The 27651-nt window shown below is 38.3% G+C and overlaps 1 protein-coding gene across 2 annotated transcripts in view; it reads right to left on the bottom strand.

Annotated features, from left to right (window-relative positions):
- Positions 1-27651, bottom strand: part of zfpm2a (zinc finger protein, FOG family member 2a) — a 220775-nt gene that overhangs the window by 57407 nt on the left and 135717 nt on the right. For both annotated transcript variants that reach the window (XM_067448056.1, XM_067448058.1), the window contains one exon: positions 14849-14960. In XM_067448056.1, coding sequence (XP_067304157.1) covers positions 14849-14960 — 112 coding nt within the window. The remainder of the gene's footprint in view (positions 1-14848; positions 14961-27651) is intronic.

The raw sequence follows: 27651 nt of genomic DNA, 5'->3' as shown, positions 1-27651 counted from the left end.
TTCCCTGATATTCCCAGCCTTGACAGTCACTCAAGATAAGCCAAAAGCTCCTGACAGGATAGAGTGTATATATATTTTTCTCTTTTCTCCTGCTGAATGGGTTGCAGCTGAAACCTTGAGAGGCATCGGCGTGAGTTGATTTGTCGACCGTCTTTTTTTTGTCTTCTCCCTCTTTCTGCCATTCCTAACGGTCTTTAAATCAACCGAAGCCCGGCTCGAGTGAAAAGCAGGAGACCTCGCGGCGACCGGAACCCAGAAATCAGCCTCACTTATAAACACACACAGAGAGGGGATCAAAATCATCAGTCTGAGCGTAGTGGCAGCACAAACGGATGTAAAGGTGTGCTGTGTGTCATTTCTGCACCGCTAGTGGCACCAAACCCACATTTTTTAAATAATGATGGCAGCAAAATTCCTGCGTACAGCTGTTAAAACTGCTGTGGAACATAATCCTACAAATATCTCCTATGGTATTTGTTAAAAACAAACAAAACATTCAGATATGGAAATATTTCCTGTAGATATAGTCATTTTAAATGTCCCTATTATTGCATTTGAAAGATTCCTAAGTCTCCTGCTGTGTTTACATGCATGGTCAAAAATCTGCTTATTTTTCTCATTATCCAGATTGCAGATCACCTCATTTCGCAAAGTGTCTGAAAATTGTTTGTTCGAGGAATCATTCTCTCTAAAATCCCTTCTTCCTTTGAGCTTACTCTGCTCTGATTGGTCAGATGTCCCAGTCTGTTTTGATTGGTCGACTCTGCTCTGATTGGTCAGACGGCCCAGTCTGTTGTGATTGGTCTACTCTGCTCTGATTGGTCAGACGGCCCAGTCTGTTGTGATTGGTCTACTCTGCTCTGATTGGTCAGACGGCCCAGTCTGTTGTGATTGGTCTACTCTGCTCTGATTGGTCAGACGGCCCAGTCTGTTGTGATTGGTCGACTCTGCTCTGATTGGTCAGATATCCCAGTCTGTTGTGATTGGTCTACTCTGCTCTGATTGGTCAGATGACCCAGTCTGTTTTGATTGGTCTACTCTGCTCTGATTGGTCAGATGCCCCAGTCTGTTGTGATTGGTCAACTCTGCTCTGATTGGTCAGATGGCCCAGTCTGTTGTGATTGGTCTACTCTGCTCTGATTGGTCAGATGGCCCAGTCTGTTGTGATTGGTCTACTCTGCTCTGATTGGTCAGATGGCCCAGTCTGTTGTGATTGGTCTACTCTGCTCTGATTGGTCAGATGGCCCAGTCTGTTGTGATTGGTCTACACTACTCTGGTCTACCACAACAGAAAGAAAACGGAAACAAAACACCCATTAACATGTCTGAATTTCAGCATCAGAGGATTCCTCAGTGCTTTACACAGTGATAAGAATAGTAATGTTGGCATAATTTTTGTTTTTATTTATTATTATTATTATTATTATTATTATTATTATTATTATTATTATTATTATTATTATTTAATCAATTCCGGTATATGTCCTCATCCTTTTGAAGTGCATGCGAAGTGGAATGATTTCTTGATTTTTCAAATGATTTCTAATAATCTTGCTCCTAACACACAGTAACTGTGACATTATGTTTAAAGTCCATTTTTTATTCTAAAACATCCATAACACACACACACACACACACACACACACACACACACACACACACACACACACACACACACACACACACACACACACACACACACACACACACACACACAATACTTCAAGTACACTACCCTACCTAAGTCCTTGCACCTACAACACATGGAATTAAAAGTTTCACAACACTCACAAATTTACCAATACATCTCAAAGAAAGCATTTTACTAAATTTGGGTGACAGGTCATCGTGCGGCTTTTGTTCAGATCCTGTTTCATTGCTTTTCACATCATAGCAGCATGAGTTTATGTGCCATAAAGTTTCATGTGCCTCTATAAACGGTAATGACCTCTGCCATGTAAGGATGATGACAACATTAGGCTTTCTTTATGACAATACCCACAGAGACTGGACAGATGGCGCTACCATCACCTCATCACCAAACTCTCCCTCTCCCTCTGCAGTGCAGTGAACAGGAATGAAGCAGAAAGGGGTTGTTAACCGGAGCATTAGTTATGGGGTGGTCAGGAGGCTCGATTATGATCTGAGGGATGAATGTGAGAAGGACAGGCTAACTATACTGACACAACTATGCCACAATAATTATGACTATTATTTAGGTTGAGTGATTTATTGAAACAAAACTATCAAAAATGATTGTTTTGAGTCAGATTTTTTCAATAAATCAATTGATTGGGTTCACTAAACCATTGATTTTTTTTTTAAAGATCTGAGTTCAGTAAGTAAGTTCAAATCATTTCTGGGAATCAACTCAAACTGTCCAATCAATTGATTCACAGCTGTCAACAACTCAAACCGAACATCTTTAGGGACATTTCTGAATGGCGTTTATCATTTCATTCATTTTCAATACTAAATTGTTAAAGTAAAATATGTGTGAGGGTAAATATTGATTAGATTGGTAAATATAAATTAAAAAACGTTTTTAGATTTTTAATCAAAATTGGGTTAATTTAAAACAGAAAAAAACTATTTTATATAGTTTGTCCAATTTAATCACAAATATCAAGATGACATTAAAATTATACTTTGCCAAACTACTCAAAAACACTCATAACTCAGAGCCTTTTGCATTTCTGTAAATATGTGTGCAATGAAAAATCCAATGTAGAGAAGTCTTCTGAAACCTATTCTTTACCAAAAACCTCTTGAAGCAGGGTGCGAACTACGGGGGAGCTAGGGGGAGCTCGGCCCCCCTAAATAAGACATGGGCTTCCCTGAAAACGGGATTTGAGAAATTTTTGGGCATCTCAAAAATATTGACACTGTGTTATTTTGAGGTGCAATTTCAGTTTTCTGTAATGTGATCATCGTGGATTATTATATGTAAAATTGCTAAAAATATATAATTAATTCATGCATGACGGCAATTTAAATCTAATTCACTTCAATAAAGATAACTATACATGCTGTTCTTGTCATGATCATCAAGGTGTGGTGGCGCAAAAAACAAAAACGAATATCCGCTTGAACTTGGATTTCTGGAAGAACAACAAAGGAAGCTGACCCCAAGCCTCTGTGGTCGATTCTTTGTTAAGGCATGTTATTCCCAATTATGTGTTGTGGCTGGGTTGATAGGTCTGCGCGACTATCGATGTCCTAATAAGACTAACGTTAGTTGAATGGAGGAATTATGGTATTCTTCTGTAGCCTGACGAGTAACTTCAACCGTTCATGTGAACTCAAAGACAGCCGGATGCTTTGTTTATAGACTATTTGTTGGCTTTTTGACCTATCAATTCTTGTTTTTTTCTTCCTTCATTAAAATCAAAGATGTTCTTCAATGATTGCAAATTGTATATTAAGAGTCTCCGCAATGCATTAAGCAATAGATTGACCCGTTCGTCTGTGTGTGAAGGAATATACACCCCCCCTCCGCCCCCGCCCAAAAAGTGGGCTCCCCCAAAGGCCACGGTATAGTTCGAACACTGTCTTGAAGCCAGTCTCAAATAGATTTGATAGATTTCATTGTCAAATACCTTGTGTGATAAAGGCATGAAGACAGTTTAGATCTGAAGAAAGAGAGATTTGATCTGAGGACAGCAATGGCGAAACTTTGCTAAAGTGATCTGGTCCACAGGTTTGGGAGAAGAGAGAGAGAGAGGGAGAGAGAGTAAATGGATATAAAACCATCACGCAGGTCACCAACCGCCCACTGTGTGAAGATGGATGGCGGTCCAGTCATGTTGTCTCCTCGGCTGTACCTCTGTACTCTCTTTATGCAGCATAAAATTACTGTCAGCCCCCATGTATACCTCCTCCGATAGGTCACTAATGCCACATACACGTTACATTCACACATTTACTGTACACTGTTGCCTTATGTACCATCATCCTTGGCTCCGATGTTAAAGGCAGTGAAAAATTTGGTTGTCATACACTCATCCCTTATTCTGTTCCAAAACCCAACAAGTTTCTTTCTTGCATTGAACCTAAGAGTATACATTTTCCTATTTAATAAAACTGGATAGTCACAATTCACTGTCAAAACCTTTAAGATGTAGTCAATTCTTCTTTCTTCAAGAATAAAACCATTTTTATGCCTGCCGTTTAAATGGTCAATTTGTTCTATTCGTTTCAGAGGGTTCAAGAGTTAAGGCAAAAATAATATATAGGCTCTTTCAGAAGAGTAATTTTCCATTCAATTATTCTATAGTTAAACACTCACAGACATGTCAACTACTCTTTTTCAAGTGCTCCTTGTTGATTATGCTGTAAGAACGTATGATGATATTCATAATCACATTAGCTTTCGCCTCTTAATCGTTTGGTGATAAGTGCTCCATTCTGCCCGTGTTTAAAGCGACTCGAGTCCAAACTTAAAATCAACACACAGGAAAGCTTCTAAATCCACTTATGCTGATGTCCAAAGGCGCAAGATAGATAATCACAATAATGTGCTTAAACAGGGTGAAAAATGTCTGCAGATGGAAAAATAGCTGCTGCGTGGGTGGATTTTACCGATTTAGAAACGGGAAATGAGCATCACGGTACATATAGATCGAGTGTGAAGAATCTCAGCGCACAAAACAAGAATTGTCACCCCACTGTACACAAAGAAGAAATAAACATGAAAATATAGCTGCTCTTTCTACTGTAGACATCCATTTGACTGAGATTTGTGGCCCCATCAGCTCACATGAATTGAATATCAAAGAAATACATGTCCTGAGAAATCACACCTTTCTCTGTGATAGCCGCAGGCTCGGTAAACAGCAAAAAAAAAAAAAAAAAAAAAGAAAAGAAAGAAAGAAAAAAAGGTAGCCAATCATACATCTAACAAATCAGAGATTGCTCTCGGCCTGTCAATCATTCTGGAAGGAGGGTGAGTGGTCCCCCTTATAGTCCACATTTTTACTTTCTAAAAAAACTCATCCTGTATGATTTATTAGCATTTTGAAAAGTGGGGACATGGCCGATGTCCTCATATTACACCCTCTCTTTGTAATACCTATGTCATACCCATGCCATTATACACATTTGTGTCCTCATATGTCACAAAAACATGCCACACACACAATTACTTTTTTTAATTACAGTAACAAGCCTTTGGGGGAAACTGTGCTTAATTCCATTACAATAATGTCAGCTCATTCATATATATATATATATATATACATACATACATACATACATACATACATACATGCTTAAAGTATGTTTATATTCTATATTATTTAGAGGTTCAGTGTGTAAATTTTAGCAGCATCTAGTGGTGAGGTTGTGAATTGCAACCATCCACCGCTCACCCCTCGCTTTTCGAAGAAGCTACGGTGGCCGACACAGGACAAAGATGTCGTCGTCTGAGACAGCAGAGAATAGCTAGTGCTCTGTAGAGAAGTTTTATGGCTTTTAAGTCCTTTTATGGCTTCTGTAGAAATGAAAATGGCGGCCCAAAATGGCAATTTCACTGTAAGAAGACCCGCAGTGTATGCAGATCGAGATTGCTCATTCGAAAGTACATACACCACTGAAAAGTTATGTATATTCTATTACATTTCTGTCAATAGATCCTCATAAATACTACACACTACTGCACCTTTAAGTAGCTTCCATGAAGAGCTCACCGTAACAGATGCTTTGCAGTAATCTGCAGATGTATTGTAGGATACAGGAATTGGATTGTTTACTGTCTCTTGAAGGCTCCGCTCCAGACAGTGTTAAAGCTCAGCTCTCACACTGACACTGAGATCAGTCTGCCCTCTGGAAATCGATGCACGGGCATTTCTCAACATCGATTATACAATTATGCAGGTTAAATCATCAAGCCCACACACACTCTTACAAGAGAGGACGTCTGCGCACACTCTTGAAACACACACACACACATTCCTCACTCCAGGTGCAGGTACTTCATGAGCTGATTAGAAATGCCACGGGGGAGTTGAACATCACTCTTAGCAGCTCCAGAGCTACACAATTGAATCATAATTAATAGTAGCAGCAGGAGGTTGTGATCCACACACACACACACATTCACAGCACTACTAAAGCTGTACATACTGACAAATTATGCACACTGAAGCTCAGCAGTGTCACTAAAGCCCTCTGCTTAAAGAACCAGTAATTCATATTTGAACAAGCACATGTTAGAACCATGTTTTTCATTTACCATAGTTTTACCATGTTTATGAATATGCACCATGGTAATATGTAATATGTTTTTTTTATTATTGTACCATAACACAATGTTTTCCAAATATGTACAATGGTAATATCATGCTTTTTAACAAATATTATGTTTTTCTTTGAATATGTAACATGATACCACGTTTGCCATGGCATTACCATGTTTTTCTATAAATATGCAACATAATAATACCATCTTTTATATGCACCATTCCATGCTTTTCCCTGTTTTTTTTAAATATTTTACCATAATGTTTTTCATTTACCATAGTATTGCAATAGTTTTGAATATGTACCATGGCAATATATTTTTTAAAAGGGACCATGGTAATATTATGATGTTTTGAACATGTGACAGGGTATTAAAAATATATACATTTTTTTTTTAAATAAAAATATTGTACCACAATAACAAGTTTTTTTATTTGTTGTGGCACTACCATGTTTTTAAATAATTACCATGGTAATATCATACTATGAATAGAGACCCAACAGCTGCAATGACATTATTTTAATTTTCAATCCTCCTGTTACTAGTCATAACATGTATATTATCAAATATAATATGTTAATGTTCCACATGATTCCCTCTTACTTCTGGTCTAAGTAAACATTGTATTGTATAAGTACACTTTATGTCCAAAGCGTGTGTTTGTGTGTGTGTTCAACTTAAAATTATGCAACTCTCTCCCTCTCTGACCGTCTGTTCTTGCAGCCTGGCTCACTGCAATCAATTATTGTTACGGTAGAATCATTAATAATTTCCTAATGAAAGTGATTCTGTTGATCTCTGTTGTATTTTAATTAAACATAATTACGCTGGCGCTCAGAGCTGTGGTAGGGACCCCTTCAGGGTACAACCCAGTTTTAACACCCTGATAATGAAATTTTACATTGTGTGCAGTTGTTTGGTTATTATGCGTCGCAGTATTTTCCGCTGTTCAAAGATAAGAGATAATAACCCTGGCACCTCCGTGTGCTTTGCCTCCATGCCTTTCAAAGAGGAAGATGAAATGAAAACAATTTAATGGCCTTAACAGTTTAAAACACGACAGCGTTTGTCTTTTGTGTCATTCCAAACTCAGCTGGCATGTGTCCGTCTTCTTGCGCTTTATTGTCAGCGTGAAACCCCTCACCCAGCACTGCGCTTACATAAAGCCATGCACGCAAATGGAGATAAATATACGTTTGAAGGTTCAGTTTGTACAGTGATGAAACAGTTCGCTGCCTATTAGGGCTGGGAATCGAGAATGGGTTCTTATTCAGAACCGGTTCCAAAAAAATATGGCAACTCAATCGTCTGCATGACATTTGAATATGATAATTCTTCTTTTCTGCATTGATGCTGAATTTGCAGCACCATTGCAAAATAAATCATATTTAGTTGTGAATTTGAACAGATTGTTATGAAGCAGAAAATGGAGCGAATAATTCATGAAAAGAAAATAAGTCTCATTACATGCAAAGACAAATACACAACATGTCTGGTATATGATTCTCACTAATTAGTTGCAAATGTAACCGGTCCCATTCGAGCTGCCGTCTCCAGCATGGAATACAGGCATGCTCACAAGGATGCTAAAGGTCTTTAGTGTCAGTCACTAGTGTGCCTCTTGAGGCCAGGGGAGTTATCAGTTTAATGACTTTTGTTTAGACTTTTTGTTTAAGGGGACCTGTTATGCCCTTTTTTACTAGATGTAATACAAGTCTCTGGTGTCTCCAGAATGAGTGTGTAAAGTTTCAGTTCAAAATAAGGGGTTGGGGGTGCCGCCTCACCATGGTATACCTTGTGCGGGGGCCGGGGAGCACTGTGGCTTTGTATGGGTGCCCAGGCAGTCTGCTTAATCAGTCAGTCAATCAATTATTACTATTTTTCTTTCATTTATTTATGAAAAATACATTTCTTTTTAAAATTTCTTTCCCCCCCCATATATTTATTATATATACTCCTTATACATTCCCAGATCCACCATCCTTACTCAACTCCCAAATAACCCCCTCCCCTCAACCCCACAGCCCCCCCCCACACACACACTGCTGCTTCACTCCTGTCATATATTTTATTTTTTGTCATTTAATTTCTGTCATTTCATTCATATCTAGAATCAACCTGTATGCAATAACACTCAGCCTTTATATCTGTTGTTAATGTTATTTCCTATCAAGATAATATTCTAATATTATGTGTAATACTTGTGTCTATTGTATTGTTATAGTTTGTTTGTAACTTCATTCTTGTTTACAATAAAAAATAAATAAAAAAATAAAATAAAAATAAAAAACACGCCGTTTTCGTGCATGTCCCTTTAAATGCAAATGAGCTGCTGCTCCCGGCCCCCTTTCCAGAAGAGGGCGGAGCCTTTACAGCTGGTGCTTATGTTCCTTGGTACATCCAATAACAGAACATTTGTAATGTTTTTTGCAGCAGACGTATCTCCAGCCGCTACAGCAAGGAAACAGAAATGGTGGACTGCTGCGGCTCCCTCAGGGCGGGATCTATGCTAATAGGGCAGTTCGTCACCAGTCATGGACAGGGCTTCCCCCTTATGTAAGAGTAGGGGGGAGCCCTGGAACTGCTCGTTTTGAGAAACTGTTAATGATTTATAGATATTATTAATTTTTTTATACCATTATCGGCTAGTTGTTAGAACGCTACTGTTTAAACACTTATACAAGTGAATTTGAACCTATAAAACATAGAACCTATAGAACCTATAAAACAGGTGAAGAAAATATGATTAATTCCTTCTGTAAAAACTTTCAGAGTAAATAAAACTGGACAGTTTATTGTATTTAAGCATGAGAAAAAACTTTGAGAAAATAGGATTTTAAAGCATTTTAATGGAAATCAGTAGATGCAAAAAGATAAAGTGTGATAAATAGTAATAATAATAAAACTAATGTGTATTTTGAATGTTTTCTTTCCATTAGTCTGAAAGATGAGAAGTTATGGATGCTAAATATGGATTGACCAGTGCATTAAAAAAAACAAAACAAAACAATGGTTTCGTCTGTAGTGTCTTGCCTTAAAGGTGAACTATGTAGTATTTTTGCAGTAAAATATCCAAAAACCACTAGACCAGTGTTATATATTTTGTTCAGTTGAGTATTTACAATATCCCAAATGTTTCCAACTATTTGTAAATTGTGAGAAAATTGCTATTTTAACTAAGGACAGGGACGTTTCAGCATAGCGTCTGAGGGAGTTGCCTGTCAATTGCGTCAAATCTGCGCTACCCTCGGTTTCGGGTTTTATGGCAGGAGCGCTTTACTCTTAGCAGTGTGAACAAGTGAACGCATGGAGTAACGTCATAACATTATTTTAAACACACTTAAATGTATCTAATATAAACAGAGCTGCATTACCTCATAATCATAACCGGAAGAGCGGAAATAGTGCAGGCGCCTGGCGAATGTGTCCCGTCCCGTCATAATAAAAGTCCCGGTATTCGCGAGGCGGGTATTTGTGTAACAATCGCTCCAGCGGCCGTGCTCAGCTCCACACCATCGGTCCTGCTCTGCTTCACACTAAAGTAACGTTAATAACCGCATGCATGAATGTGATTTCTGTCCTATTTTCCACCGGCTGTGAGGTGAAGACCACATGTCCCAAGATGCATAGTGTACCTTCAATATAATTTGGACTAATTATTTCAAGGGGATCTTCAAAGATACTAAAAGAATCATTGGAATTGTTAAAGAATCAATTGGAATCATTGAAAAACTTAAACTGAACCTGGAAAGTGAATCAGGATCTGAACCGGAATATTTGAGCTCTTTATGATTCCCATCCCTAGTTCTTCCCATCACAGAGAGAAGATGCGAGACTGAAGATTATGAAAGAAAAGTCAGGAGGTCAAGGCACCAATGGAGGTCAAGGTAACATGTCTCTGCTCTGACTCTGTCACAGCAAATGCACAATAGAGATGTGTGGAGGAGAATCAGATGGAGAGGAATTACAGAATATGAGCCGCACAAAGACACAGTGAATTAGTCCAGTCCTGCGGTCTATGAGCTTATGTAAAACGCTCTCGTTACACTGGTCAATTTCCACACGCACAATGGCCAAATTTCCCCCTCGACTCCTCTGACACGCTCTATCTGACTGTTCCTGCTTCTAAGAGGCTTAGAGGAAAAATTTAGGTGACCTTTAAATAATCAGACACAGAAGAGCATAATATCTGCGGTCCAAATGTACAAGAGCTCAACTGTCTGGTGCCCAAATTTCAAAAGAATAAATTTGATTTTAAGTGTCTGACAGGCACATTAAGTTCTTAACAACACATTTAAGTTAAATAAATAATAACACTGGCTTCAAGACAAAATGAGTGTCAGATTTGCAATAATTCAAAGCTTTCACTGTCAATTTAGTCACAAAGAGCCAGACTTTCATTTCACACTAAATAGCTGACCAGGAACCGCCCACTTACAATAGAAAAGACTATCTGAATGACGTGCAAATCGACCAACCACAGTTCATTTAGTTTTTGCATTCTGTTTAAAGGATGTTTTTCTAAAATAGTTGATAACTCACCAATACACATAAGTGACATCAGTTACGCACACACACAGGCAGACGCCTATAGACATGTAATGTTCATTCAAAAGTACACCAAAAATGAAAATATAAAAAGTTCTTGCACAGATCAATCATGAAACCCTGCTAGCACACACATATAGAAATGACAATTCACTTGAGTTTCAGCTGAGAAATATCGAGAACAAAAAGATGAGGCAGAAAAAGAGGAAGTATAATAAGACAAGTGTTTGTTTCCAGTTTTGTTGTCTCTAGTTTCCCTGATTATTCTCCATTCTCTATTTTCAGCGAGAGTCCTCCATTGGTCGCTCGGAGCCGCCCGCAGGGAATCAAACACGCCCAACAGGCCTCAATATAATACATTAAACTGTAAGGATTGTGGGATGCATTTATTACTGGGGCAAACACACAATTACTGTCTTCACCATGTGTGTCTGTTCATAAAAAGTGTTTTAGCGCAGTGAGTGCAATGTGTACATAGACTGGACTGTGAACATTCAAGGCCTTGAGAGAACGCTGATGCAACTATTCGTAATAAAATGCCAATAAACCTGTGCTCTATCCTAAACAAGGATTTCTGCCAGTAGGGGAAATGTGCATTTTCTCATCAGGTTTGCTTTAAAGGTACATATTTATTTAGTACTTTTTTTTGGACTAACACTGTCCAAAATAAACAAATAAAAAATAAATTTCATGTTACGGCTGAACATCTAAATGATACATTTCTATAAACAAAAATATATAAATGCTGAATTAAGGCATTACAAAAGCACAATATGATAATTGAACATTAATATATTATTATAAGATATTATCAGACCAATTGACATCTAGAACTGTAAACGTTTGCTAAAATTCAGTCCAGAACAGCTGAAACGGTGACCTCGCATTTGAATCGTTCTCTCTCGCTAATAAATAGGAAGGCAGAGAAGAAATTATAGAGACTTAACACAACACTCCAGAAATCCTGTTATTAGCCTTTTTGTTTCCCATATTCAGTCTCCTGGCAAAAAGATTAGACGATTTTAAAAGAACTGCATAATCTTCTTTAACAGCTTATCAAAACTTTAATGATTTGCTGATAAAGCGCACAAATGAAGGCACTGGTAAAGAGGATCATCCCCAAGTGCAGTGCAGTGATTAGAAGATGAGAGCTGGGAAAGGAAAAATCCCACGTCTGCCTCGTGTTCACTTTGAGGGGGAAGAAACTCGGTTTCAGCGCAGAGGAGAGTCATAATCATCTGAAAAACATTCGACTAAATGAGAGCTCTCACACCGGAATCCTTGTACTTTGCTTATGTACTTCTTTATACATTCATCTCAATGCAATATGACGATTTATAAGGAACAAGACTTTCAATTGTCAGGTCGGCATGCTTCCCTTAGATAAAATGCATCATGATTTAGCACAGTTTCTGCTAAAACACAAAATCGACTACAATTATTAGTGTTAGGCTAATAACTCAAATTAACCAAATTACTAAATTAGCCAATACCTCTTACCTTGTGGAGAAATGGTCTGCTATAAAGTTTCTAAGTGACTGGATAAGCAAAAATCTGTTGACTCACTGAGGACTCAAGCCATATAAACAGACTAAGGCTGCACGATAAATCGCATTTTACAGGAAATCATGCTTATCGCGTTTTGGCTTATCGTGATTATGGCTGCGATTATCTCTTATGCGCAGTTTGTCAGTGTAGGGCGGCTCTGTGATCAGTAGTAAGTGTTGTTCCAAGCACTGCAAGTTTAAAGGACAACTCTTGTTGTGTTCAGTGTTTTCTTCCGGAAACGACGGACCATATGAGATTCCAAGTCACAGTTCATCACTTAGCAGAGCGCTCGTGGCTCGACGAGTCGAGACTGTTTTCCAAGATGGCGCCTGTCTGTGAACGCGTAATGTACTGTCTTTATAAAGTATCTTCTTATTAAACTGTTTGTACACTTACAAAGTTCTCCATGCTTCGGTTTGCATGTAGGGACCCTCATTATGCTACCGTGTTAGTGTGAGGTTATTTTGAGCCTTGTTAGTGGTATTAACTAGCGATTTAATTTCACTTACCCTGTGCCCCATAGACTAGCGTTATAAACTAATCTGTTTTTAGAGATAAAACTCTTTACATTCGATTTCCATGAAAACGCATCCCAGAGAACGATCTACTCTGTGACCATCGGTTAATTACACCTAGGTTCGTTTCTCACCGGAGTTGTCCTTTAAGTTGCTTACAACGTGCATTTGAAAAAGCAACACGCGTCAAACATCTCTCCAAACATGAGAAGCATTTAGTCAGCGTTTCAATCTGTTTATTAGTATGATGTTCATAGCGATTTCCACATGGATTTCCATGAATGACGTGAGCTATCGTACTTCTGCGGCATATACTTGGCGCACCCTGCGCGAGAGCGTTTTACTACTGATCACAGCCGTGCTGCACCGAGAAGCTGCGCGTGCAATAATCGCAGCCTTTGCCAAATCTCGTTTGGTTTTATTGAGATTTATCGTGCAGCCCTAAAACAGACCACAAACAACACCCTAGCAACTACACGGAAACCCCCTGACAGCCACCCAGAACACACCCTAGCAACCATGCAGCAATGCTCTGGCAAAAACCCAAAACACAGTTTAAACAGTGACATATTTTACTCAGAAAATCCAGTTGTTTCAACATTAAAACCGTGTTAAAATGCAATTAACCGTACCAAATCATCAAAAAAAGAAATTATAATGACAGAAAGTCTCTGAAAGCTACTTATGCTATTCCCATTTGAACCCAGGCTCACACGTGGCTCTGCGTTGAACATGTTTTCACTAAGTAGAACATGTTCCTGGATCAACATTCCAATCAACCAATCAGATTTGAGGGACAAGTTAACAGTTTATGTCAAGTTTAGGCTTACAATCAGATTTAGGTGGTTCTATGCCACTCTTATTCACCTATTGTTTCCCTCTGGTTTTAGGGATAAGCTAAAACAGCATGGTTGATTTAGCAAATGCATTTTTATCTCATGCTTGCTTTTGTTAAAGGGATACTCCAAAAATGGTGTCATCACTTTCTCACTCTCAGGTTGTTAAAAACCTGTATGAGCTTTGTTCCTCTGTTGAACACAAAAGAAGATATTTTAAAGAATATTGGTAATCAAACATTGACTTCCATGGTAGGAAAAAAAAAATACTATGGAAGTCAATGCTACTGTCAACTTTCTGGATACCGATATTCTTTACAATTTTATCTTATTTTGTGTTAAACAGAAGAAAAAAACTCATAACATTTTCATTTCTGTGTGAACGATCCCTTTAACACTATTGATCAGGTTTAGTACAGGTGCTATATTACTTTCAAACGCAAGAGCATTAACCTTTTAGTGCCACTCATTTTATTTCCGAAATGCCACGATACATACAGTACATCAACCAACGTAACGTAGCCAGATTCATGTTCATCTGTTTTGGATTAAAAAACGAAACATGTTTTTGCAGAATTTGTTAAACAGTGTTGTGAAACATGCAAGTAGCAAATAAAATGACCCTGGGTTGGAATCCATTATGATTTTACAGGAATAATAACTGCAGAAATGTGTTCTGCTGGAGACAACTACAGGGTTAGCATCACTGTTAGAGTTATAACGTGTTGCTAGCTGTGTATTCACAAGTTTAGAGCGAATGGATGGGTTATTAAATCTTAATGTTGCGTTTGAAGCCCAGATGATTCGCTACACACGTGCAGTTTGACGCATGAGCAAACCAGTGCATCCGTCACGTCTGTCTTAGGGCCATCCGCTGTTTACAAGCATTTGCAAACACGGAAAATAATGTCAATAAAGCAAATGTCACTGAATGACATTTGTCATAGCAAAATCACAATGACCCGTGAACCCACGACCTTACATTACAAATCCCAACGCTAATAGATCCAAGAGACACGGGAACCGAAGCCACACTAAACATCCTTGAGCTTAAGCTGTACACAAACACAGGTGAAAAAGAAAGAAAGAAAAGCGATGCGGATAGCAGAAGTGCACGGTGCATGTGTGTTTGGTACGGGGCAGATAAAGCATCCTCTTACCTTTGCTGTAAACCACACAGTTGTTCTTGTTGTCGTCTGTTCCCTGCCAAGTCACATCCAGAAGCCACCTGGGGCCTGCGTTCAGCACCAGCGGGACGTGCGGCTTCGTCTTCTGCAGAGGTGGAGATAACACACACACACAGACACAACAATCATTTGTTTATTTGAGGATGATTTAGCAACACACTCATAATCACAAGGAACTTTATGAGGTTCAAATAACAAGGATCAGATTTATTTTCTCATTCACATTTTTATTTTGAATGTGAATGTGTTTTGGGTCAGTGATGGAACTGACACTTGCTCTGCCACTAAACCATTTACATGCATCTTGTTATTTTTAATTTTTTCACTTTACAATAAGGTCTAATTTGTTAACAATGTATTAACAAACATGAACTAACAATGAGCAATACCTTTATTACTGTATTTATTAATCTTTTTTAATCTTAGTTAATAGAAATACAGTAGTTCATTGTATGTCCATGTTAGTTCACAGTGCATTGTGTTAACAAATAAACATTGTGTGTGGGAATTATTTTATATTTTATACAACATATTTTACTAATACATTGACATTAACCAAGATGAATAAATGCTGTAGAAGGGATTTTCATTGTTATGTAAAAGTAGTTAATTTATTTTAAATACTAATGAAACCTTGATATGTATTCAACAAGTTTGTTACAAATTCTGCTGATTTGCCACAAAGATTATAATTTGTTCAATATTAATAACTTACTATCATAAATGTGGCTTTGTTGAATTTAAAACAATTTAAAAAAAGATTTTCCAAAAAGATGGATTTACAAAACAGTAAAATTTTCCCTTTTTAAAGAAAAAATATTTTAATGAACAAAACCCAATTTAAGATAAACACACACACACACACACACACACACACACACACACACACACACACACACACACACACACACACACACACACACACACACACACACACACACACACGTTGGTCTATGTGGTTTACAGGGACTCTCCATAGGTGTAATGGTTTTTATACCGTACAAACCGTATTTTCTATCCCCCTACACTGCCCCTGCCCCTAAACCTACCCATCACAGGAAACATTCTGCATTTTTACTTTCTCAAAAAAACATCATTTAGTATGTTTTTAAGGCCATTTGAATTATGAGGACATTTGATATGTCCTCATAAACCACATTTATAGTGTAATACCAGTGTAATACCCATGTAGTTATACAAATGTGTCCTCATAAACCACATAAACAGGCTCACACACACACACACACACACACACACACACACACACACACACACACACACACACACACACACACACACACACACACACACACACACACACACACACACACACACACACACACACACACACACACACACACACACACACACACACACACACACACACACACACACACACCATGTGTCACAGACTGTAATGATGTTGTCGAAAATTCAGTTATCACCACAGGAATAAATTACCTTTTAAAATATATTCAAACAGTTATTTCAAATTGTAATAATCATCACGATATTATGGTTTTCACTGTATTTTTGATCAAATCAGTGCAGCCTTGGTGAGCAGAAGAGACTTCTCTCAAAATGTTTGACATAAGGACCTAATGTTTGACCTAAATCATTACGATTTGCAATAAAAACCTTTAATGCATCACAGAAATCCAAATGTTTAAAATTTCTGCAAAGTGTAAAAACATTAAGTGTCAAGTGACAACATGGCTTATTGATTTAACATCCTTCAGTAAAAATAAATGAATAAAATACAAGTCAACATTTTTAGGACAGGCAAAAGAATAATGTAACTTGTCTCTCCTGTGGATGAGGAGAATTCCACGATATATATGTACACATGATGAGAACTGACACTGGAACTGGAGTTTAATGGTGTTTTCAGTATCAATAACCTCTCCACTGGCCCAGCCCAGTGTCCTCGCATTTAACTCCAAAGAGTGTGGAATTATCAGCCCCAAATTTTCCCAGCGATCCAGTTTCTGATCTCTCCGATTATGGCCTGATCTCAGGTGCCTGGGAATTGCAAAAAGAATGTGGACGGCTTTCGGCGAGCGCTCAGGACTGAACTTTGGCCACATTGTGCCTCCCTATCGCCACCATCTCACTTTTTTTGCTGCAACGGGCCGAGAAGAATTTAAAGAATCAGTATCCATTTCAAAGGCCGATTGAGGTTAAGTTTTATAATGCTCCGGCAAATTATTCCGAATGTGTAACGTCATTTTTCTTTTCTGGCTGAGGTCGAAGCGCACAGCTTCAAGTTCTATCTATAAGGTGAAAGCGGTAAGATAGAGAAAAGCTACTGAAATGCACTCGCACCCTTTTGTGGAGAAAGAGCCACTGCTGGTGCTTGGCTGTTCTCTATGCCAATTTTTTTTTTTTTTTCATTTCATTTTTCAAATGGCTTTTTTTAAAGGGCAATGAAAGCTCACTCCGAGGCAGGATTGGTAGAGATCTTGGACAGCTGTTACAGTAGCCCATTACTGGCAGGCAAAATGTCTGTCTTTCTGGGCCATTAGACGGGACGCCCCAGGCACACCTTCATTAGAGTGCAGCAGGAATAGTTTAGCTAAGTGAAAATGGGCTGGAGTCACTCTCAGGCAGCTCACGTGACATCATTTCCTTTCCCGAGTCTATAGCCCTTCTGCAAATCGCATGTTCTGGGCTGTTGTGATTTGCTCCTGCAAAGTATGCATTCACAACTGATAAAATGTCAGAAACACTCTCAAACTATCGGCCAAAAGGAAGTGTTGCTCATTTAAGTATCAATTTTGTCTCTTTTCTAAACAATGAAACCGCATACACTGTGCATATCTGAGTTCAATCTGAGAATGTAGAATTTAATTGTAAACTTTGCTGTCTTGGAGAATGTGAACAGATTCTGAGAGAGCAAAACAATGGTGCAAATGTCATTTTCTCTCAGAAAATTTCAAAAATAATTACAAAGAAACAGCAAGTAACACATTGAATTAAAAGTGAATTAGTATTTTCTTGAAAACATACTCCAATAATGTAATCTTTGAAAAAAAAAAATAGCTTTGCTCCAAGTAATTTAGGAGACAATAAATTATATATCACATGTGTTTTTTTAATGATATTTACACATTTGCTCTCAATTTAATTTAGTATAAATAATTTAGCTTTTCGTTTTATTATATATATATATATATATATATATATATATATATATATATATATATATATATATATATATATATATATATATATATATATATATATATATATATATATATATATATATATATATATATATATATATATATGTATTTCATTATTCCAAATGCAAAGTCTTATCTTAAAGAGCGTTTTGACCCTCACCTGGCAGCCTCACACACTTGGATGTCTATGTGGGCGTCTTTCCCCACACTGGCAGTGAGACAGAGAACCCTTTGGCCATTTAACACCGCTCCCGTTTCACATCTCAAATTAGCCATACAATAACGTCTTACATCCAGGCTGACCTGAGAATTTTACAGGCCTGTCAAAGAGCACCACAGACAGTCTGATTGTTGCCACGACAACTATCTAAAATGAGAATCAGATTAACCCTTTCTCTGATCCCCGTCGTCTGGAGTCATCTCTTATTCAGAAGCAAAGGTCCGCCCTGTCTGTCTGTACTCTCTCTCTCTCTCTCTCTCTCTCTCTCTCTCTCTCTCTCTCTCTCTCTCTCTCTCTCTCTCTCTCTCTCTCTCTCTCTCTCTCTCTCTCTCTCTCTCTCTCTCTCTCTCTCTCTCTCTCTCTCTCTCTCTCTCTCTCTCTCTCTCTCCCCTAGAAAAAGCACCTAATGATGCAATTCATGGAAAAAATGCCCACACACATACATTTTAAAATGTAGATGTGTATCATAAGACTCAAAAATTTATATTTTTAATTATAAAGCTACAGTACTGCATACAGTACAGTATATATGCTTTTATAAAACAGTATACATTGCACAGTATACACAGAGTGGCTCTGAGATTATTTTAGAGATTAGAGTTTATTTTCAGCCATTCACAGGAATTCAGATTGTATTCAGTATACTGGTTCATGGCCATTCTCTGAGAGTTTAACATGGTGATGGATATGACAATGTTGATATATTTGGTCTATGTGGAATAGATCTGCTATGCTGCTGCTACTGTTATTGCTGCTGCTGATGTTGTTTTTTGCTAACAAGTACATGACTTACTACTGCCAATAAATACACGACACACTACTGCTACTTACAATATAGCATACATTAATGACCTGTAGCAGATCTATACAGGGGGAGCTGGGGAAAGAGGCAGGCTTTTGAAATAGCGCTGCAACTGCTACAGAAAATGCTGTCCAAGTATTTGAAGATTGAGCAGCGAGCTCATTGGCTACTGATACAGCAGGGACCAATCAGATGGGCCCTATAGAGAATGATGTGATTGCACGCAGATTGAGTTAAGGACCTATCAGCCAGCACCATCTAGAGCAGGGGTGGCAAACTCCGGTCCTGGAGAGCCTCAGTCCTGCTTAGTTTAGCTCCAGCCCTGATAAAACTCACCTAACTTGCTCAGGTGTGTTTGATTAGGGTTAAAGCAAAACTCTGCTGGACTGGGGCTCTAAAGGACCGAAGTTGACCACCCCTGATCTAAAGCATGCTGAGGAGCACAGGGCGCAGAAGTCACCAACTTTCTGCAGAGTCAATAGCTACAGACCTCCAAACTTTGTGTGGCCTTCAGATTAGCTCAAGAACAGTGCGTAGAGAGCTTCATGGAATGGGTTTTCATGGCTGAGCAACTGCATCTAAGCCTTACATCAAGTGTAATGCAAAGCATCAGATACAGTGTTGTAAAGCACACCTGTCTGGCAATCCGATGGACTGGGTTTGGCGGTTGCCAGGAGAACAGCACTTGGCTGACTACATTGTGCCGAGTGTAAAGTTTGGTGGAGGGGGGATTATGGTGTGGGCTTGTTGATTAAAGTTTGGGCATGACCCCTTAGTTCATATGAAAGGAACTCTTAATACTTCAGCATACCAAGACATTTTGGACAATTTCATGCTCTCAACTTTGTGACAACAATTTGGGGATGGCCCCTTCCTGTTCTAACATGACTGCGCACAAGTGCACAAAGCAAGGTCCATAAAGACATGGATGAGTGAGTTGTGGAGGAACTTGACAGGCCTGCACAGAGTCCTGACCTCAACCCGATAGAACATCTTTGGGATGAATTGGAGTGAAGACTCCGAGCCAGACCTTTTTGTCCAACATCAGTGCCTGACCTCACAAGGTCACTTCTAGAAGAATGGTCAAAAATCCCCATAAACCCACTCCTAAACCTTGTGGAAAGCCTTCCCAGAAGAGTTGAAGTCGTTATAGCTGAAAAGGATGGACCAACTCCATATTAAACCCTACAGATTAAGAATTGGATGTAATTAAAGTTCATGTGCATGTAAAGGCAGGCGTTCCAAAACTTTAGACAATATGGTCTACAAAATATTTGCAACACTTGCATACTGTACACAGTATACATATCCATACTATTCAGCATGTACAAGGAGTCGATCTTTCATAGACACATGAATATTTGGAAACAGACCATTTATTTAAAAAAGTGTACATTGCAATCTGTGATTGTAGTGCTAAAATTATTTTAAGACATCTGAATATCAAAGAAAGACTCTAAATCTGCTGCAATATGTTTGAATGAACAATCCAAGAAAAATATAATTAAGACAGGTAAAAGACAAAACAGGTTGCAAATGAACACACGCATACTGTAATAAAACAGTAGATAATGTTTTGGAATCGAAGTGAAGCGAAAGTGTCTCTCATTTGCAGACAGATGCTGAGGTGACGCTTGATTTAAGACCTTCACCGGAGGCGCTGTGTGTAAGTAACAGATCTCTAGTCTCACTCCACTGGTTTGCAATCTCGCTCTCTCCATGTGTAAGAGATACAGTGACCAAAACAGTGTAGTCAGCGAGCGAGTGATTACAAACTGATGCTCCAAATTCGCTATAAAATGAAAATCAATATTTCCACAAGTTGCTGCAACATAAAAGATAACCTTCATTGATTTTTCACGACTTAGGCCTGTGCGATAAAATCTAATATAAATTTTCAGCTGGTCGGATTTGGATCAGAGCAGGGAAGCAGGCTGCCGATAAGTTCCTCGCTAACATCCCTCAGAGTTGGCTTTTTTTCTCCCTTCCTCTTCCTTCTCTTTCCCCCTCCTCCACCTTTTTCTGAGCCGCGGCTGTACTATTTATAATTGGCCCGGTACGAGCGAAAGCTTCTATCGGGAATCAGCTCTAATTTTTATTACGGAGCAGCTAAAGCCTGTTCCAGATAATTTGGAAATTTCAGGGGGAATTGTGATGGAGCTGATGGCAGTGGCGCGGAGGCCCGCAGAAAAGAGCTAACCTGTAATAGCCTGTGTGGCGGCAGCTGATTAAATGTTGCCATAGATGAAAGACCCGCCATCGCTGCAATAAATTAACCAATCACACAAATCCCAAGTCGCCGCTAATCCGGCCTTGATACCCTGATCCTCTGATCAGCTGAAGGAGGTGAAGGGAAGAAAGTGGCTGGTGACACTGTGAGCCACCCTGACTCCAGGCCTGTGTGTAAACAACGGGCTAATGATAGCGGTGCTGACCGCTGCCATGGTCCCCAGTGCGCTCCAGCCCGCCGCACAGAAACCTCAGTGTCCACGCTATGCACTCTTCATTTCTGCTATCGAACGGCACAGGGAGAGATTAAAAGCATGGTACCCCTTTTGATTTCACCTTTTGAATCTACCGAAATCATTCTTTTGGTAAGTGTGAAAAAAAAAAAAATCTAATTCATGGTTACATGTGGATTTTTTTAACCATAAACACTCCCGGTCTGAAATTCAGGATACCTCAGATATTAATGTAGATTACTATTATTATTTTAAAACGATATGCATTGATTAAATTCTAATGCAACATATGTATTAGACAAACTTGAAATGTCTGGTTTTGGAGCTTTCCTAATGCAAACAATTAAATATTTATATATATATATATATATATATATATATATATATATATATATATATATATATATATATATATATATATATACACACAAATGCTGGATCTTGCTTATGTATTATTATCATATATATTTATATATATATATATATATATATATATATATATATATATATATATATATATATATATAAATGTAATGCATAGTTTTGTTTCAGTTGTTAAATAACATTTTCAAAAGTGTTTTAATTCATTTTTGACAGTTTTTATTTTTTGTCAGGGGGAGCAACCAAATATTTGAATGCATACTGTAGTTGTACCACCTGACATGGAAAGTGTACCAACCTACCAATACATGAAATTAGCCTTTTTTACCAGTATCTGAGAGCGATCTACAAACCTTTTTCTCTCTACCATAAGGATTATTTGGGCTCATCTAGATGATCCATTAGGTTCACTGTTATTACCTTGTCAATTTATAATAAAAGAGCCATGTTTACAGTTGTACCACCTGACATTTTAGGGGTTTAAGATAAAACATAAAGCATGTATTATTAAAATGTACTAAAAAGGAATTAAAAGTAAATAGGTTTGTAGAATAAAGTAATATATATGTCATGAATTTATCAAATTATTTTAAAAGGAAATAATGCACTAGGACAAAAAAAATATGCACGTCATGTCATTGATGTCATTTAAATATTTGTTTAAATTATTATAGTTTTCATTGGAATTTTCAATTTGTTGTGATTTTGTTATGATTTAGACTATAATTAAGACTAAAAGCAAAGTTACAAAGATACGAATGAAGTATGAAAATAAATGAATAAGGCAGACAAAACGAAAGATAATTAGCAAGTTGGAGAAAAAAAATAAACATGACAAGGACAATGTTTAAAGAGTAAAATTCAGACAATTTTAATCCGAATAAATAGTTTTATTTGTTAGATTTATGTCCTTGAATCTCTGCGTTTTAATACATTTTTCATGTATTAACATGCAGAGATTCAAAGACATGAATTTAAAACTGATTAAATTCAGGTTTTCTTTGAAAGGAAACCCTGTAGCTCGAACAGTCGAACATGTAACCTGGCAACGCCAAGGTCACCGGTACTATTTCCAAAGAATGCTTGAATTGTATACCTTTAATGTAACGCGAAGCCGCTTTGGGTAAAAGTGTCTGGCAAACACATAAACGACAGAATTCCCTTTTTCAAACGACCCATTCAGAACCCTAATTCCGGCACATCTAACCTATAACACCTAGAAACACACAGATTTTATTCACAGCGCACACCCCTCATATGAATATATGAATGCCATATGTCAGGCTGACATGTGCGAGGGTTCGAGGCAGAGGTGAAGGCTGAAGGTGAGGATAACAGGACCAGACCTGCTCTAAGACTCTGTTTACAACATAACGCACCCTCGATACGGCGACTTCAATTAGTTGTTCGCCATGATGAAACAAATTGCATGTGGTCAACTGGAAATTTCATTAAGGCAGATTTTCCTGCAGCTCTCGTTATCTCCGTGTATTAATATTTCCTCTGGCTTGCTGGACGGGTGAGTTGTGGGGGACGTTTTTTCCCCCCTTCCACGCAGCAAACGTCCAAATCCCCTTCACACGCATCCACACGAAATTATGATTCTCTAAAAATAAACCCTGATGTTTCTCCTTTTCATGTGCTGTTTGATAAACTAAATAAAGCCCCCCATTTTTTCAAAATCACTATCTAGCCCAGAAAATATATTCCCATGTCTGTCATCCGTTCCAGCCTGCTCTTTTTAAATGGCAGTGGTTTCATCGCCTAAAATGAAAAGATACCTCCTCCTTGGTGCCGTCTTTGCTTCTTTCTTTTTTTTTTTTCTCGAGCGAGCATCTGCTATTGGGAGGCTAAATAACAGAAATATGCAAAAAGAGAAATTGCACGCTAATTCCCTTTGGAGATAGATCTTGGCGCCTGCCCTGTCATAAATCAGAGAATTTCGATATGAAATGAGGCAAGCTGCTCTAATCATTTCTGCATTTCAAATTGGATCACTGGCTCAATCGCTTGGCTTTTAAACTGCTTGCCTAAGAGCAAATGTGAGGTGGGAGATAATGGGGAAGAAATCTCAGCCCGCGTGCCGTAGTTAGTTTACTGCTTGAGTGCAAAAGAATGCTTTCAGCCCCCCTCCTCCTCCTCCCCTCTCTGCGGCTTTCTCTTTTCAACTTTGTTAAATTGACTTTTTCGTTTGAAATCGATTAAATTGAGAATCACTCCGGCTCTACCAATCTTTTAAGGAACACCCATTGAGGTTCGCTCGGGCCTATCGTTTTGCACTGTTCGACGTTGCTATAGGAACCATGCATATTTATTCAAAAATCACCTTGCTTTAAAACATAGTTTGACTGTTCGGTGCTGATTTCATCTCAATCTATTCTGAAGACACAAATGTGTCCTATTTACCTCCTAAACAACGACTGACAGAGATTAAAATGGCATTTAATCGAGGTTACGAGCAACGAATGAACGGGACATGCGGTGCAGTGTGTTTTGTATAAATGCGCCGCTGTCCTTTCTCGTTATCTTTGACACGTTGCATTTTACTGCCATTAAACGGCCATTTCCTGATCTTGAACATCTGATTGGTTATCTTACCCGCAACAACTGAGCTGATGAATTAAAAAATGAGGGGTAGATGCTAGCCAGGGTCTTATATTGGGCTTGGACTATGTGTTTTGAAGCATCAGGCACAGTTTCAGCTCTAATGCCATCTGGTTTAATGAGCACTTAGCCTCCAGGACAGGAGCTCTTCCTGTCGCCGTGTCTTTCCTCCAGGGCTGAATCGTACAGTCAGAGGGCTGCTGGGGACTTCATTAGCACATGCACCCGGCGATATACTGTGATGGGCCAGATTTATAATAGTACGATTTAAAGAAATGCACTTAAAGGGATAGTTCACCCATAAATGAACATGCTGTCACATCATGTACTCACCCCCTTATGTCGTTCCAAACCTGCTGGATTTTGCATGGAACCTAAAAGGAGAGCTTTTTATGATAGAGCTTTATAAAGCTGTTTTTCTAAAAGAGCTATAAAATAAGTTGAACTGGTTTGTGTTATAGTCTAACAATAGCATTGCATGAGGAAAACTATGAATCATTTATCACTGAAAATCCCTAAAGACTACAGGGTCAAGGGAGGTTTAAACATCATTGATTATTGACTATGAAGGGGAATATTTTAATATTTGTGACCTGTGCAACATAATATGTTGGAATACGCACAGACTAATTCCGAGCAACAGGCAAAATGTGTGAATGTACAAAACAAGTTTTCGATTTTGAGGTTTTCACAAATATTTGTTCACTAAGCCTCATCTGGCGATCCCAAAGCTACAAATATCAATTAAACATCTAAAAGAGTCTTTATTTTGTAAAATGCTGTTTTTCTCAGCTCGCTTTTTCTCAGCACAAGTTTGGAATCAGTTTAAAGCATGGCATTTCTAACTTTGTGAATATAAGGCCTATCGCGATTGGTCGATACAATCAACTGCGTCGCCACTGGTAATTAGGTTAGTCGACGTCAATAATTTGTCGACTGGGAGAGTTGGGTATGTATCAGTTACTTAAAGTTACTTAAAGTTAAATTGTATCAGTACCGGCACTTTAAAAAGGACAGCTCTCTAATAAGAGCAGTACTTCTTAATTTGTGTCTGTGTGACAGCAGGAGTGAGAACGTGTATGTGAGCTCTGCTTCCACTTTCACTAAAAAAAACCAGAAGCACACACGCCTTTCACTTAGATCGTGATGTTAGTTTCGCGGATTATTGGGTTTGAATGATCATGTGTTACAGTGAATTTGGTCCGTGCAGCTCTTAAAGGGCCGGACCTAATATTCTGTGTGATTTAATGTTAATCAAACAACAAAAGAAAATAGAAAATCACCTTATGCTTGACTTTATTATTTAAAAAAAATAAAGATATATATGAGTTTTTGAAATATTCTATATATATTTTCGATTTTCAAACTCTGATGCAAAGAAAACAATCGTACTCGCGCTGACTGACAGATCCGACACGTGCGCACAAAGGGCCCTATTTTAACGATCTGAAACGCAAGTGTTAAACCGTGAAGTGCAAGTAACTTTGTGGGCGGGTCTCGGCGCTGTTGCTATTTTCCCGGCGGGAGAAATGGCTCTTGCGCCCGGCGCAAATCTAAAATGGGTTGGTCTGAAGTAACTTCATTATTCATGGGTGTGGTTTGGGCGTAACGTGAATAAACCAATCAGAGCATCATCCAACATTCCCTTTAAAAGCAGGTGCGCAAGTTCCATTATGCATTGCTATTATTATGGCGTATTTACCAGGCGCACGCCAGGAGCGGTTTTACAGCCGAGGAGACTGCTGTTCTTGTAAGAGCAGTGAAAGACAGATGTCCTTATATACATATATGTCTTGCCACTATTGGGCAAACAGGTCTGATCCTTAATTACTACAATTAGCCTGAATAATTTGTAAGCTAGATTTATGCCTATTTTTCACATCTTCGTGGCACACCACAATGATTTCCGTCATCTCATGTGTTAATATTTTTTTAGTGTAACAATTTATGATTTGCAAAAATAACTGTTGCATCTGTGTAGATTACATGAGCAAAGTGTATGCGTGTTGTGCACGCTATACATTATGGTCAAGCATGCGCCCTTAAAATAGCATAATGAACAACGCGCAACGCGCCACTGTCTTTAGACCAGGTTTTTTCTGGTCAGTGGCGCAACTGTTTAATGGAACAGCAAAATAGCACCAGGGATTGTTTGCGCCGGAACACGCCTCCTTTTTTGCGCTGAACCGCCCAGGGAGCGCAAGTTCATTCACTAGTTTAGCGACGTGCTTCTGTGGAGGGAAAAGCGCGCTTTGCGCGGGTGCAAAATAGGAATGACACATGCGTTGTGTACAAAGTCAATTGTGCTGGGTGCAAGATAGGGCCCAAAGACACCCGATCCCCATACACACATACTGTATATACAGAATTAGTATTTTATAATATCTGTCTTGGCAAGTGTTCCTGCAAACATTTTCTGTCATGTCTTAAATGAACGGTTAACTGTTGTGTGTAACATTATCCGTGCTGTACAGTAGGTCTGAATATATAGTCTGTCTGTTAAATAAAATACAAATAAATAAATAAATGTTAATCAAACAATTGTGGTATCATGGGAAAAAAGCAGAATATAAATGTTTTACTTGGTGTGTGGCAATCTGGTGTTATCACCAGGGATTTGAAGGTATGGTTGGAGATTTTGTTTTGGAACACTGAGAAAGCTTCAACTAAATTTTTCTAAAACTGACTTTGCTTACTCAACGACTTCAAACAGGCGTAGCACAGTAATTTTTCGCTCGATTCCCAAAAAAAAAAAAAAAAAAAAAATCTAACAAGTTTTAAGGTCTTTTAATAGAAAATGTGAAAAATTAAAAGATGAGCTAATTGTGTCTCATTTTGCCAGCATGAGTCATATTTAAATAACAATAACAGTTACTGAAATTTCAGTTCATTACTTACACAAATTTTCTTCGTATAACTTCCGAAATAAGTTCTATGGACTACTTTGATGGTATGTCTATATTGTGTGTTTTTGTCCTTTTTTAAGGTTGACAGTTGTGACCAGTGTGGTATTAAAAAGAGCTCTGTAACCATGGGTGTAGATTACGTGGGGGACATGCCCCCCTCACTTTTAATAAAAGGTATTTTCGTCCCCTGCACTTTTACTGGGTCTCCCCGATCCT

Source organism: Pseudorasbora parva, chromosome 7, assembly GCF_024679245.1.
Source record: "Pseudorasbora parva isolate DD20220531a chromosome 7, ASM2467924v1, whole genome shotgun sequence".
Taxonomy (NCBI): Eukaryota; Metazoa; Chordata; class Actinopteri; order Cypriniformes; family Gobionidae; genus Pseudorasbora; species Pseudorasbora parva.
Note: the sequence above shows the minus strand (reverse complement) of the source record. Positions and strands in the feature narration are given on the sequence as shown.